The 15,679-nt window shown below is 31.0% G+C and overlaps 2 protein-coding genes across 3 annotated transcripts; both read right to left on the bottom strand.

Moving 5' to 3' along the window:
- Window positions 1–1,241: 1,241 nt before the first annotated feature.
- LOC107613386 (protein REDUCED CHLOROPLAST COVERAGE 3) lies at window positions 1,242–3,621 on the bottom strand. Of its 2 annotated transcripts, XM_088497614.1 has the most exons (6): window positions 3,184–3,621; window positions 2,799–2,990; window positions 2,250–2,346; window positions 2,009–2,142; window positions 1,813–1,897; window positions 1,242–1,664 (listed from the first exon to the last, which is right to left on the bottom strand). In XM_088497614.1, the coding sequence occupies exons 3-6, from the start codon at window positions 2,274–2,276 to the stop codon at window positions 1,242–1,244; spliced, it is 669 nt and encodes a 222-aa protein (XP_088353740.1). In that variant the 5' UTR covers window positions 2,277–2,346; window positions 2,799–2,990; window positions 3,184–3,621. The 2 variants fall into 2 exon arrangements, with proteins under 2 accessions (XP_088353740.1, XP_088353741.1); XM_088497615.1 differs by lacking the exons at window positions 2,799–2,990; window positions 3,184–3,621 and having other exon boundaries at window positions 2,250–2,378.
- Window positions 3,622–4,108: 487 nt separating this feature from the next.
- On the bottom strand, window positions 4,109–15,108 carry LOC107613387 (putative terpene synthase 2). Its single transcript, XM_088497114.1, has 7 exons — window positions 14,915–15,108; window positions 7,778–8,060; window positions 7,172–7,544; window positions 6,583–6,801; window positions 6,043–6,184; window positions 5,693–5,938; window positions 4,109–4,424 (listed from the first exon to the last, which is right to left on the bottom strand). Exons 1-7 carry the CDS (start codon window positions 15,047–15,049, stop codon window positions 4,131–4,133), a joined length of 1,692 nt encoding a protein of 563 aa, XP_088353240.1. The 5' UTR covers window positions 15,050–15,108; the 3' UTR covers window positions 4,109–4,130.
- Between the last annotated feature and the right edge of the window lie 571 nt (window positions 15,109–15,679).

Below are 15,679 nucleotides of genomic sequence, written 5' to 3'. Positions count from 1 at the left end.
AGGAAGCAGTAAGTTTCTTTTGTGCTGCTCTGTCTCCCAGTGCTCCAATATTTGCTGCATTTGCTAATCTCTAACCTAATAATAGTAATAGGATTACAATTAAATTAGATACCATTGAGAAATTGTTACAATTGTGTCTAGATACATTAATTTATGAATGTACAAAAAAAGGTTAGTACAACCATCAAAAGTACCGTGTTAAACATACAAGAAATAGCAAATTAGAATCATTTGTACATCAATATATTCCTGATGTAAAGATTTTATTGTTACAAATCCAAATCTTCAACAACCTCTAAAGGTGGATTCATACGAGTCATTCACAAAAAAGTTGTAGTGTGATTGATGTGATATCCGATGGCTGGTACGAAGTCTATAAAGGGTTTGTGATATAAAGTTTAGCTTTAGATAAAGAGAAACCAATTTCACATTGCAAAAATAAAAGAAAAGAAAAACTCATTTTTCTCATTACAAATTTTGTAGGTCAATACCAAAGATTGTGACACTATTGTAATCGCAACAGTCCTTTTCTATCGTTGATTGCTTTCTAAATCAAATGTATGGATTTGTATATGAAGACTTCTTTTTGTTTTCTTTCAACTCTCTCTCTCCTCTCTTTTACAAAATTATCTCATCTCTAAATTTATTTTATTTAATTAGAAAAGGAAAAATAAATGTTTAAAATTGACCGGGGGATAGGTGTATACTATACTTGAGCAGAGGGTCTTTGACATGTAAAGCTATCATTTGTTTATTTTATTCACGACACCTAGAAGATATGAATTATTGAATGGTGATAAACGTTTATGAACAAATATTAAGATGTTAATATGAATGTATTTTACATAATTAATTAATTCAAATGAGAAAGCAATGATGAAAGCACACAGTCAATTATGTTAAAAAAATCACGGATAAATCAAATAAGAATTTTAAAATGTATCGATATCCTTATGTTTCAATAATTTTTAACCATTCATCTTAATTATAAAAAATATATATCATTATATAATTAAGATGCTGGCTTTTCATTGTATTTTCTCTGTTTTTCTTTATGCAGAGTGTAAAGTAAAAAAAAACCTTGTTAATTATGTGGACATAGTTCAATTCCTTTGTTATTTTATTAAATAGAAAAGAAAAATTTGTTCCAGAAGACATGAACGTGTCATATGGTATTAGGCTAGCAGAACTTTTAGACACTCTAATAGGTTTTGTTGGACTTAGTTGACCGGCAGAATCTTCTATGAAAGCCAAGTTTTCAGGCTCTGATTGCCTAGATGGAGATAATACTTTTGAGAGACTCTTGAACTTGATTTCTGTGGACTTTCTCTGATAACATTAGTCCTCAGCTTTGAAAGATGAGATCCTTTGCGACCAAGCTTGTGATTCGCTGTGTTCCTAGATCGCCCTTTTGAATTGGCTTCTTGCCAGCCCTCATCTGATGATGTCTCCTCCTGGTGAATAGATTCACTTGACACTGGTGGACTATACATAGGGACATTATTGCCATTTTCGTTCATAACTTCATAATCCACCATGCCAGATCTTTCTTTTGTTTTGTTTTCTGCCGTACCAGTAGCATATTCCAAGCCATTATAGAAAACACCCACATTGCTTGGTGCATTTTCACGTTGAAGGTTTTGTTCACTTATTGGTAGAAGTATCTAAAAGATTAGAGATATAATCGACAACTTGCATAATGAGGCAACACAATAGAAAATTTTACAAAACAAAGGTAGCAGCAGTTTATAACAATAAAGCAATTAATGTCAAATATATAAGGTAACACCATGTAAAAATTTGGCAGAGAACCTTCCCACGCTGCTGTTTTCTCTGAGCTTGTTCATTTCCATTAGAATCAAGCTCGGGACTTATAAAATCCAGAAGATCTGACACACTGCATTAAAAGAGTCACAGTTTTTTGGTGCCCTGAATACAACAATCAACAGAAATTCTTCATGGCATAGGCATCGAAACCATTTTGAAGAGGAGAGTCATTGTAACCTACTTCAAAGCGAGCTCGTATTGTTGCATACGATAGTAAAAGACAGAAAGGTCCCCATAGCTTTTTATTGTGTCAGGATGATCAAGCCCAAGCTCCCTCTCATTTATATCGACCGCCTTTTGCTGATATATTGTGGCCTAAATAAGCAAAATTCGAACAAGTTCATTGGCAACAATAATGATGGATAGACTCTACTTTCTACACTACATGAGAAGCAAATATAACAGAATCTTCACATGATTACCATAAGTTGCTTGGTAAAGAACCACATCTAAAAGATTATAGGCACTTGCAGTAATTCGATGATAGGTACATCAAACAGCCATCATCTTCACCAATGCCTGCAATTAAATAGACAAGTGTGTATAGAAAATAACAGATCATGCTTATGGCAGATAACAAACAAGATGATAATAGTCAAACCACAAGATGATAACCCAAAATAATGCTTTAAACTGCAAGTTCCAACATTAATTTGAGATGACCTAAAGCATAGCTGGTACAAGAGAGGTAAATTTATTAAGCATAAGATGATGATAGTCAAACCACATTATTAGGTCATGATTAATAAAATTTATACAAGGCATAAATAGGTGGGAAGATAATTCAAGGCAGCAACAATGCCAGGAATATTTTTCTGAACACAAATAAAAAAAAAAGCAAAAAACATATATAGGAATGGCATTAAGCAAAAGAAGAACTCATGGCAAGATGGAGTGTTGGGAACAAACTGTGCCATTCCTCCAAACTCAAACTACACATACAAGTTTTAAACCAAGGATCAGATTGGCACCTTTTCCTACTTTCCATCAACTGCATTTCACAAAGCCGCTGGAGGATTTGGAGGACTCAATATCTATCACAGATCTGTCATCCCAATCCCTTATCCAAACCCTGCTGGTGATTTCACTTTGCTCATTGGTGATTGGTTCAAGACCAACCACAAGGTAATTAACCAACCAGGATTATTACATTTTGCTCCATTCTTGATGAATCATAAAGAAATTGAATGTTAGTCTTCTTGATTGCAGACATTAAGGCAGACTTTGGATTAAAGCAAGAATTGATAAAATTAACAACAACGAATATAAAATCACAGAAATTAAAGTAAATCCCATTAATTACAGAAATCACTACAGTGCTATAATAATTAAAAGAAATCACAGAGGGGGAGTTACCGGAAGGGAGAGGCTGACGACGGTGATGAAGAACGAGAAAGACGGCGATGCTCTCTGGAACGAGGAAGACGGCGACGCTCTCTGACGCGACGACGTTCTCCTCGGCTGGGTGAGGCGCGCGACGAATACTGCGGTGACCTTGGCAGGGCGCCGTGGAGGAAAAGAAGGAAGAGGATGGAGAAGGGAGCTGTCGAAGAAAATCCGGAGCCGAGTGTGAAGGAGAAGAGACAAAGAAGAGACTATGGCAGTGAGTCTGAGATTTGAAGGTTGGGTGACCCAGGAACATTTTGATATTTTTTTAGTACGGTTTTAATATTTTTTTTTTTTGTATGAATGATTAACTAGGGTTCATGGAAAATGTCAATAAAATTGAAATAATTTTTTTTAGTATAGATAAATAATTAAATGTGTTTTTGTTTTTTAAATTTTGACACAGTAAAATTAAATCATTTGATTAATTTAAAAGTGTAATTTGTTGTCTAACATAAAAAAAAAAGGGTATTTAAGTCTTTTAAAAAATTAAATAAAAAATATTTTTTTTATTTTTATTAAATTATAAGGGTCTTTTAGTAAAATTAGTGATATAATATATATTTTCATTTAAAAAAATTAAATGTTGATGTGGAAAATAAATTTCACATGGCTTATTATTATTTGTCCATATGTTAAACGTATCGGTACATATGAATTTATAATCGTACCGTAGCAAATACCTAAAATATTTTATACAGTTATTTAATTATATTTATTTTTTATAATTATTCTTTTACAATTAATATAAAAGATAATTATTTTTACTGATATTATATTACGAAATTTAATATTTGTGCAAAATTATATAACAAGATAAAATTATATATATATGACAACAACTCTTACAATAAACTTGGGATAACTATAGTTGCACAGCAACTCTACCCATAATTCAATATTTTTTAATACAACTGCTAGAAGACAATTGGATCCAAAAGTAGTTCAACAACATATTCTCTTAGCAGTTCTGTGTTTGTGTATTTATCCTCAAAATTTGAGTATGTAAACTCAATTATACGGGCAAAATTAACAATAGAATCAAGCACAGGTCTTGGGATATTATTTGATTTGAGACATTCTTCGTTTATATCCTTCCAATAATCTATGATCTCCTTTAGAATGAGTTTATTGGCCTCTTCTTGAGAAAAATCGTATTGTTTCATACAACATTCAACAGCAGAAGCAACATGTTCTCTTTGCTGCTCAAACTATATAAATAAAACAAATCCAAAAAAGCTAATTAGACAAAAATTTTACTGAAGAGAGTACAAATAACTTTTACACTTCCATAGTTACATGTGTCATCTTCAAAATTTATTTCCTTGTCATTAGTGCCTTAATTTTAATTAATAGCTCTATAAATTATTTTAATTTGAAATTTTTTATCAACTTACTAATCCTAATATTTCCTGAAAATATTTCGCATATATATCTCAAAATAATTTGACTTGATTAATTTATTTGTGATCATTTTTATATTTGAAGTAATCCTAAATGCTTTAATTCATATAAAAACTCTATATTCACACACATAACGATAATAAACAATAATTTAACTAATGCAAGAAAACAAATTAAACAAATAATATTTTTCAATAGTCATTACAATTATTTTGTTATCAAATATTAATGAGAATTATCTATTTGGTCATTAGTTAAAAGGTTAAAATTCATAAACTAATTAAAATCTTAAAGAAATTATAGGAATTATTTAGAATGAAAAAGGATGTAAAATTAATTTCAATTCTCTTCCACATTATTATCACTAAATTAACAAAAAGAAATAGTTGGAATAATCTATGATGCACTGATATTGATACGGACACGGACACAGGACACGACATGACACGATATGGGACACGTCGACATATGAGTTTTAAAATCTTATAAGACACGAGGACACGCATACATATAAATTATAAAGTATTTTTTAAATAAATCATAATAATATTTTGATATTTTATTGATATTAAAATATAAATTAATTTTTTAATTATTTTTAATGTCTTATTTTAATTATATAAAGTATTTAAAATATTTTTGTTTTAATAAATAATAATATATACTATTTCTAAATTTATTTTAAGAATACATGTTAAAAATAAGATTGGACACACTAACACGTGGTGGTATTTAAGTGTGTTCAAGCGTGTATGGAGAAGAATTTTTTTATTTTTATTAGGACAGGATTGGACACAACAGACACGCTTGTCGGACGAGTGTCAGTGAGTATCATATCCGAAATGTGTCCGACACACAGACACAGCAACTCAGCAAAGTGTCCGTACTTCATAGGTTGAAATAAAATCACTACCTAAATATATGAAAACATCCATTAGCTGTTAATTACAATTAATGAACTAACCAAAAAAGTTTGAAGTTCATGCTAGTAATATTAAGAAAAGATAACAAAAATTTCAGACATACCCATTATTAATTAAACATATATTTTTGTCAAAGTAAACAAATTAAATACCTTATGTGAGGCCATATCATCCATGAGTCTGCCAATAAGTGACACAGCTTTTACAATTTTCGTATCACTCATTACCCAATCAAACACTTCTTTTGTTGCAAATCCTGCCAAACCAAGAAAAGCTATGATCTGAAGTGGCAAGGTAGAAGATATAGCTCCATTAACCTTATACTCATCATATGTTGGAATATAGCCTCTATGGCACCATTTTGCTTCAACCAAGTAGGCTTGTGCCAAGTTAAAAAACTGCAAGTACAATTTAGAAACCAATTAATAATTAGTTAACTATTTTAAGGTTATTAATCATGATATATTTAATTTTTAAAAATATTAAGGAACTAGAGGGCTACCTCTTGTTTAATATGTTGTAACACCAAACTTGAATTTTCATCCTTTGAAGTCACTGACTCAATTTCCTTCCATACTTCTAAAATTGTATTAAATACCACTTTCATGCATTCCGGAAGAGATTTAATGGGACTAATGTCCCACCTGAAAAAAAACTTATATAGATAATAATAACATAGAATAAAAGAACGAGTAATACTAAAAAGACAATAATACAAAATTATCTTATTTAACTTAACATTTATAATTTTATATTTGAAACATCTATAATTATATTTTATTATATTTAAAATTTTCTATTTATATCAGTAATAATTAAAGAATATAAAATAAAAAAACGAGTGCATTGAAAGAAGACAAAAAAAAAAGTTATAACTTCTTATGATTCAAAAACTATGACTCCTAAACATTATACAAAAGAACTACATGACATTGGAATAATACATAGGAATTGCTACAATAGATTACAATAAAATTAATTATGTAGTTTTTTTTAGATGTAATAAAATTGGTTATAAGACTTTGTTAGTTAGTCAATCAACCTTTGGATTGCCTGTGTGAAGAGCTCAAGTTCTTGAAGTGTAGCATAGGCATCATAAGTATCATCAAGAAAAGAGATGCATACAGTCAATTTGGTTATCAACATTCTTGCAGTGCTATAGTTTGGATCAGAGGATATGGCTAATGGCCAAAAATATGCTTCAACCACTCTTTCTCTTGCATAAGGAATCTTTGTCGAAAACTCACCATTTTTCCACCACCTGTAATAATATATATTATAATTTAATAAACAAAAATTTTAAGGAATCACTCCCCTTTCTTCAAAATTTTCTGTTGTAAAAAAAAATTATAAGTATATTTAGCAATTTTTTTTTTATTTTTAGTCCATCATCAAGGTATGTATTATCGATGAGCTGGACAAATCGCTCAAATAGCAATCTTTTGTAGTAAAGGAGAGAAGTGATAATTTCATAAGAGTTGTATTGTACACATAACTACTTGCATTGAATTCATTTTTCTCTCTTCTTAGTTCTTTCTGTTTTCGTTTCTAGTTCTTGTTCTGCATTATCAGCAGAACTCAAGGCTATTTCCTAATGTACATGGGTTTGTTCCAAATATAATAGGACTTACTTGGTGATATCGCCAACTTCATTTTGATGCAATTTCTGTAGCATGTTGAAATCTAATTTTGCAAAGGTTAACAGAGATTTGTTATGATAAGGATCTTCTTCGTAAAAAGACATATATGACCTTGTCCCTATCCTTGGAACTGCCTTGTGAAGAGGTTGTTTTAAGCTCTGGTTGATTTGCACAGCAAGAGATTCACTCAACTGATTGGTGATGGACTTTAGTTCAGTGTATGTGAAATCATTTGCTTCCTCTAATATAGCTTCTTCATGAACCCTCAATTGTGCAGCCTCATACAAACTCCATATTCCTTTGACATCTTGAGCAATTATTTCTTTGAATCTTCCTTCACTGTTCTTGAATTTGTTAAATATATCTGTTATTCACACATATTAACTATCATGAATCTATAACATTTGGGTATTTGACGTACATAAATACTTAGTTTAGTTTGATAAATTAACACTAAAAATAATTTGTTTATTATCATATATTATCCAATCAAATTTATACATTTAACTTAGAGTAAGGATACGAGGAGTGAATACCAAAAGTAATTACTAAATTTGCTAATAAATTAAAGTACTATATTATTATAATATTACATACCTGATGAAATTTGATATCCTTTTTGTCTGAGCAAACGAAAGAGTAATGCGTAAAAGTGAATTCCACCCTCTTTTGGGATAACGAAGTTATTGTTGGTAAAGTTAATGTAGATTTGATTGATTGCTTTCTCAATTTCATGTTCAAAATGATAAGATATATCTAAACGTTGAATTGAATCAATGATATTTAATTTTTGTAAAATATCATTATTTGAAGAGAGCTGCACCTTCACTTCCTCTCTCAGCTTTTGAGCTTGTTGCTTCGTATTGTCATCTGCTACGTCCTGTTTTGCTAAAACTATTACAAAAATTTCAAAGTAAAACTAAAACTACAAATTGCATACGTAAGTTAGAATCAAAGATTTATTGTTCGGATGTCTTGGTGAAACATAAATATGCTCTCCTCTGCTTTATAAAGATATATAAACATCGAACTAGTTTTTTTGTTTTTATTATTTTCAAGTAATCACTCATCAAAAAGTGTTTAATTTAAGTAACTAATAACACACTCAAAACTCAGTTTAAAAAATCAAATTGTAAAAACATAAATTAATCGATCATTCCTATGAATATAATAGTAAACTCCTCTAAAAGAGTATGCTCGAGAGACAATAGCACAAAGTTATCGTATTTAACTTAATATTCATAATTTGATATGGAAAAAGTATAAAAAAATAGGAAAAATATAGGTAACCAACAACATTTTTGAACAATGTGTGAATAATATGAATTAATAAGGTTAAAAGAGTAAATTAATCTTAAATTTAATTAGTAGCATTAAATTAGGGTGTAGTGTATTCTTATTTGATTGATAGTTGTTCATGTTGTTCAAATTAGTCATTATTTACCTATCATTCCCCAAAAAAATAAGAGAACAACTAGGGAACCAAAAGCATATCAGCCAAAAATCAGCCAAAATGTATTTGGGTTCCATGAAAAATCGGGTTTTGGTTTGTGCTCCGTGATCTCAGGAGCGGTTTTCAAACATATTATTCAAAAAGTGATTTTAATTAAACGGTTTTGTTTACTTTTTGGCTGGTCACATTTTGGTTCCATATACTTTTCTAAAATGAGCAATGAATTAAAAAAAAGATTAATTTAAAAAATTAGAATTAGCAATTAAATACATTCACACTATGTACCTCTCACACTTTCACATTGCGTTAACACACGCGTTTTCTTTCCCGTCACCTAGACCTTGCTGCCGCCCCAACAAGTCTCAACGCCGCCGCCTACTTCCGTCATGTCGTCACCGCCTCCTCTCGCGCCGCGCGAGATGCACGTTATTCCCATCATCTGTCCGTCACAAAAAAAAAATTTCCCATCATTTGTCCTTCCCGTTGCACCGTTGCTGCTGCTGTGCCGCACCTCATTGACGCCGCCTTTCCTCCTAAGGATTTGGCTCCTCTTCCTTTTCCATCTCTGGCCGCTGCACGTTCGGGTTCGAAGTCCATGGAGCAAATTCGCAACCTCGCCTAGCCGAAGTTGTCGTTGCATGGCAGCTTCGTCGCCGAATCTCCTCCCCTGCCTCCACGCCTCGCCGTCAACTCTCTCCACCTCGCAAATGTGATGATGTTCAATTCACTAGGTATGGATATAGTTATTTTAATTCTTAATTGAATGGTTATTTTGTACAATTCGATTTAAATATATACAATTAACAAATGTTGGATGATCATTTCACTAAGTAGCCAGATGATTATTTTAATAACTACGTGAATGGTTGTTTGATGACGATCCCACGACAGTGAGGAGGAGACCTGCGATGACTTCTATTTTCGGTGAGGGAGAGAGTGGCGCCGGCGAATGGGGTGGTTGGTGAAGCGGCGATGGCATGATGAACCCAGGAGGTGATAATGATGTCCAATGAGAAGGAGATTGACGTCGGTGAAGAAGAATGGTTGATGAAGGGGTGACGGCAGAGGATTTGGAGAAGAAGATGTTAATTTGGTAAATTAATTTAGTAAATTACAGTATATATAGGAGATGGTTAAAATTTTAGAATAACTGAATGAGATTTTTTGTTTAAGTATTTTGAGTGGTGTTGTTTTTTTTTTTTATCTTCATTAGGCTAAATTTCCATCTCATTATTTATCATTTCTATTGTCTATCTAGCCGAGCCAATTTATATATATAACATCTATAATTATATATTTACTCTATCTAAAATCACTTGTTTATTTCAACAATAATTAAAAAGTACAAAATAAAAAAAACAAATGCATTAAATTAAAGATAAATTATGACTCTTTATAGCTCCCAAAATAAAAAAAAACAAATGCATTAAATAAGTCGTATTTTATTTTTGGGAAATATTTTTTTTTTAATAAAAAAAATCTTTGTTAAATATGGCTTATTCCGGTGTACCCGTATATTTTTGGAGACGATAATAATGGTTATTGTTGTTAAATACAGCTTGTTTTTCTTAATTTACAATTAAAAAAAATCCTTGAAAAAGTCATACTTATTGTTTGTGTATTTTTTTGTACTCCTATATACTGTTTGTAAATCTATATACTCTCTTAGAAACGATGATATGGATTAAAAAACGTGCGTGTTTAAAACTTTAAGGGGAGTTCGGGGAGAGTAAGGCAAAAAATCGAAATTAAAGTCCAAAAATCATGTTTAGGGAAATAATAAAATTTTTTATTTTATTTTAGAAAAAAATCTTTAAAAAATCTTTATTAAATATGGCTTATTTTGGTGCACCTGTGTATTTCTAGAGACGATGATAATGGTTGTCATTGTTAAATATGACTTATTTTTTTAATTTATAATTAAAAATTTTTTTGAAGAAGTCATGCTTGTTGTTAGTGTATTTTTGTGTACTCCTATATACTGTTTATAGATTTATATACTATTTGGAGATGATGATAATGGATTAAAATAGATTAAAAACGTGGGATTCAAAAAATTTGAAGAGAGTTCGCCAGAGTAAAGCAAACTCTATAATTTTTATAGAGTTTGCCGAGGCGCAGCGAACTTACTCTAAAAAAAATTATTTTTAGAGAATTAAAATTTGAAAATGGTGTTTGAGAAAATATATTTTTTTTTTATTTATGAAAAGAATCAGTGAATTGTCACATTATTGACGGAACAAATCGCCCCTAAATACTGGGTCGAAAATTTGCACAAGGTCGTGCTATATCAGATGATAAATATTGATCATCATTTGTAGCAGTAGCAAGAGACATAATTGTCACTCACTAGTTTTGTGATTTGGAAACGGATCCAAAACACTAATTAATTTTCAATGCAAACGATAGTCCACAGTATGTTGTCATACAATTTGTTGTTTTGATGCTATGAAGCACGGACATTTTGATGAGTTGTTGTGTCTATATATCGGACACATTTAGAACACGATATTTATCGACATTCGTTCGACATATGTGTCTGTTGTGTCTAACCGTGTTTTAATAAAAAATAAAAAAAAAATTTTGTGGACACACCTAAATACCATCACGTGTTCAGTCTTTTTCTTAACATATATTCTTAAAATAAATTTAGATATAGTATATATTATTATTTATTAAAACAAAAATATTTTAAATACGTGATATAATTAAAATAAGATATTAAAAATAATAAAAAATTTTAATTTATATTTTAATATTAATAAAATATCAAAATATTATTATGATTTATCTAAAAATTACTTTATATTTTATATGTATGCGTGTCCCCATGTCATGTAAGATTTTAAAATTCGTGTGTCGGTGTGTCACGTGTCGTGTGTGTTAGGATTCGGTTGAATTAGTCCCACATTGCTTAGGATAGCAAATGGAGTGGGTGGCCTAGGTTATAAATATGAGGCTAAGTTCTCCATATTTTTTGCACCAGTCGGAAACACTTAAAGCTTGTATCTGACTTTTCTTTTCCTCTATACTCTTTGATTAGAAAGTGTTGTGAGGTGTAGTTAAATATTTGCTTTGAGAGTGTGGGTGTACTAGGGTACCGGTGTTATAGAGAAAGAAGTCTATGTGTTGTAACAATTTTCACATAGTGATATTCTCTGGTTGTCATTTGACAACGGCCGTGGTTTTTTTCTCCAGTAATTGGGGTTTTTCACGTTAAATTCTTGTGTTGTGATTGTGTCTATTTTATTTTTCTGTGAAAGGTATTTTCTCAAGGGAGAATGGTGTATTATTCCCAACATGTGATATCAGAGCCAGGTTCGGTGAGATTTATTCTTAGTATGCTCTGTGGTTGCAGCCTAGTCTGACCTTCCACATCAGAAAAGAATTTTGTCCTGTGGCTTGAGGTTGATCTTTGGTTGCTGTTGTTGTTGCTGGAAGGCAGTGTGACACTGTGAAAGTGCAGTTTAGAAAGGTTCTGGCTAAGGAAAGACTTGGTATTTAAGTGTGTCCATTGTGACCCACCTCTCTTTCCTGGGGACCCTTCCTAGTGCACGGTCTACAGTTGAGTTATACTATTCCAGTATACGGTTGCAACAATGTCAAGATATTCAAGTGTTGTGAAGCTTGAAATAGAGAAATTTAATGGAAGAATCAATTTTGGCTTGTGGCAAATACAAGTCAAGGATGTGTTGATACAATCAGGTTTGCACAAGGCGTTGAAGGAGAAGATCTCTGGTATGAAGGATGAAGAATGGGAAGAACTAGATTTGAGAGCTGCAAGTGCTATTCGCCTGTGTTTGGCTAAGAATGTTCTTGCAAATGTGCAAGGAATGAAAACAGCCAAGGAACTTTGGGATAAACTCGAAGGGTTGTATCAGGCAAAGGGCATCTCAAATCGGTTGTTATTGAATGAGCAGTTCCATAATCTACGCATGGATCACAATGTGAAAATCTCCAACCATCTTAGTGCTATCAATGGTATTGTCTCTGAATTAGAGGCAATTGGAGTGAAAATTGATGATGAAGATAAGGCACTGAGGCTCATATTGTCTCTTCCTTCTTCTTATGAGTATATCAAACCTATTTTAATGTATGGGAAGGAAACTCTGAATTTTGAAGAAGTTGCCAGTAAGCTCATTGCTGAAGAAAGAAGAATGAAAAATGAGGGTAGCACTTCATCAGATTTGGCGCTTGTAGCTAGAAGTGACAATTATGGAAAAGAAAATCGTGGAAAGAGTGTAACATGCTGGAAATGTGGAAAGTCTGGACATGTAAAGAGAAATTGTCCAGGTAATGCGGTTTCAGAAAAAGGCTCTCAATCTGATACTTGCAATATTGCTCTCTCTATGAGAGAAGATGATGTTCTCTAGAAGATAAGAAGTATCCTCATGGTATTGCCGCACTGCCATGGATAAGGATAAGTTGTGGCAATCGGGTCCACAATTGCACACGGGCATTGGTTGGCGTTGAGATGCAAGGTGTGTGGCGGAGTTATGTCGATAGTTGAAGAACTTTCAGGAAAAGCCAATTTGGAAGTTGCACCATGAATTTTCAGCAAGGTTTCGATCTGTACCAAGGCGAAATGCTTGGAGTGGTCTAATTCCAAGTGAGTATACTTTCATGGTGGAGTATGATAGTTCTTTGAACTATGATTGTCGGTATAGACAATGGCAGCAAAGAATTATCGGTATTGACTATGGAAGCTGAAGATGTGTGACTATTTCAATCAAGGTGGAGATTGTTAGGATTTGGTTGAATTAGTCCCACATTGCTTAGGATAGCAAATGGAGTGGGTGGCTTAGGCTATAAATATGAGGCTAAGTTCTCCATATTTTTTGCACCAGTCGGAAACACTTAAAGCTTGTATCTGACTTTTCTTTTCCTCTATACTCTTTGATTAGAAAGTGTTGTGAGGTGTAGTTAAATATTAGCTTTGAGAGTGTGGGTGTACTGGGGTGCCGGTGTTAGAGAGAAAGAAGTCTATGTGTTGTAACAATTTTCACATAGTGATATTCTCTAGTTGTCATTTGACAACGGCCGTGATTTTTTTCTCCAGTAATTGGGGTTTTTCACGTTAAATTCTTGTATTGTGATTGTGTCTATTTTATTTCTCTGTGAAAAGTATTTTCTCAATGAGAAATTGTGTATTATTCCCAACAGTGTGGTGTCCCGTGTCCGTGTCAATATCAATGCATCATAGTTTAGATGTTAAGAGTATATAACTTAACTTTTAAATAAATTTGTTTAGATAAAATCTTCTATTTTGAAAGTAAAATATAAGAAGATACAGAAAAAAATTTTATATCAATAATAAAATATAAGAAAAATGAAAAACATGTTAAGAGAAAAAAAAAAAGATAAAATCTGAAGAAAAAAAGAGGTAAAAGAAGAAGAAAATATGTTGAGAGAAATTTTAGTATTATAGTTGAAATATTTTGGTATTATTTTTGTTTTGATAATTTTTAATTAGTTAAAAATTTTTTGTATCACTGTTAAAAAATTTTGGTGTCAAAATTTAGAAATTTCTCATGTAATGTTTGAAAAGTCTCAATGCTATTTTCCTGGATAAATTTTACACAATTCAAAATTTTTTTCTTCCTCTTCTTCATCATCGTCGTTATCTTCTCTTTCTTCTTCGTCTTCTCTTTTTTTTTGTTTTATTTTCTCATAATTTTTCTTATTTTCACCCTTTTAAAAAGAATAAAAATTAAAAAAAATTAGACAAAGAAAAAAAATAAAAAAAAACTGCAATAATAGTAAAAACATGAAAAAGAAGAATAAAAAAACGCAACAACAATAGCAGTAATAGAAGAACAACGATAAAAAAGAAACATGCCAAAAAGAAAGGGTGTAATTTATGCACACCAATGACTTTTATCAAGTTTGGTCAACTTAATTAAATTTGGTAATTGTTGTTGGACTATCTCACACATACCTACTGAAAATCTTTTTTTTTCCCCTTAGAAATACCATATAGAATTATAGATAACTTTAATAACAAAAAAAAAAGTTATATAACTAGGGATCTCATGTAACTATTATTCTTGTTAAACTTAAAACTACTTATAATTATTCACTTTACAGTTTACACACTGCTACTATTACTACACTCACCGGAGCAATATTTTGAGTCTCTTGCATAGAAGTATTAGATCAGATACTAATCCATATTTTGAATATGCGTAAAAATTCAAAAAGAGATACCACGATAATATAGATATAACAATACTCATAGTTTATCATATATGTATATGCATATACAAAATTAAATAACATACCAAAAATTTGGAATCAACATATTTCAGAAAAGTGTCATGCCAAATGCTAGGAGCAAAATTTACAGAGGGTCTCTTTAAGTTAGAAGGGGCATGTTGAGTCGAAGGCATTACTAGAACCGAAGCTAAAAAAGACATGTATGGTACTAGTTAATCAACGATATTAAGGAGTTAAGAACCAATAACTGTATATAGAATATGGTTCACTCATGCAAAGGGAGATGAGTTAATGTCCCTAGCTGGATGCCCATTTTCAAATGTGAAAAATGTGAGGCCAAGTGGACAACTATGTACCAAACAAGATTCTTTTTTATTTTGTCTTGTTAAGTGAGTGAATTCTAGGTTCTAGCCAATCTTCAATTATTAGAGAATTGAATATTTTTTTTAGTTGTTTAATTTTAATTAGAGAAATTTAATTATGTTATCTTGATTAATGTTAACTATTTTTTTAAGGTCATTCTAGTATAATTATGTTATGATGACTACTATAATTATAGTATTTTAGAAAGTATGACTAAAATTAAGGTAACATTTTTTTATTGTTAAATAATATTTTTTAAAAAGTATTACTAAAAAATGTTACTAAAATATAAAAAAATGTGACTTTAATTTTAATAAAACTTGTATAATTACCATAATCATCATAGTATAATCATATTAGGATTTACCATTTTTGTAACTTTATAAATTAGTTAATTAAATCAAACCACTAAACTATGATAATTTTTTTTTTGTAAATTAAAAAAATATTCAAATAAATCCCAATTT

This window comes from Arachis ipaensis, chromosome B8, assembly GCF_059453495.1.
Source record: "Arachis ipaensis isolate K30076 ecotype BB chromosome B8, ASM5945349v1, whole genome shotgun sequence".
NCBI classification, from domain to species: Eukaryota; Viridiplantae; Streptophyta; class Magnoliopsida; order Fabales; family Fabaceae; genus Arachis; species Arachis ipaensis.
This window is presented reverse-complemented; position numbering and strand designations above follow the sequence as displayed.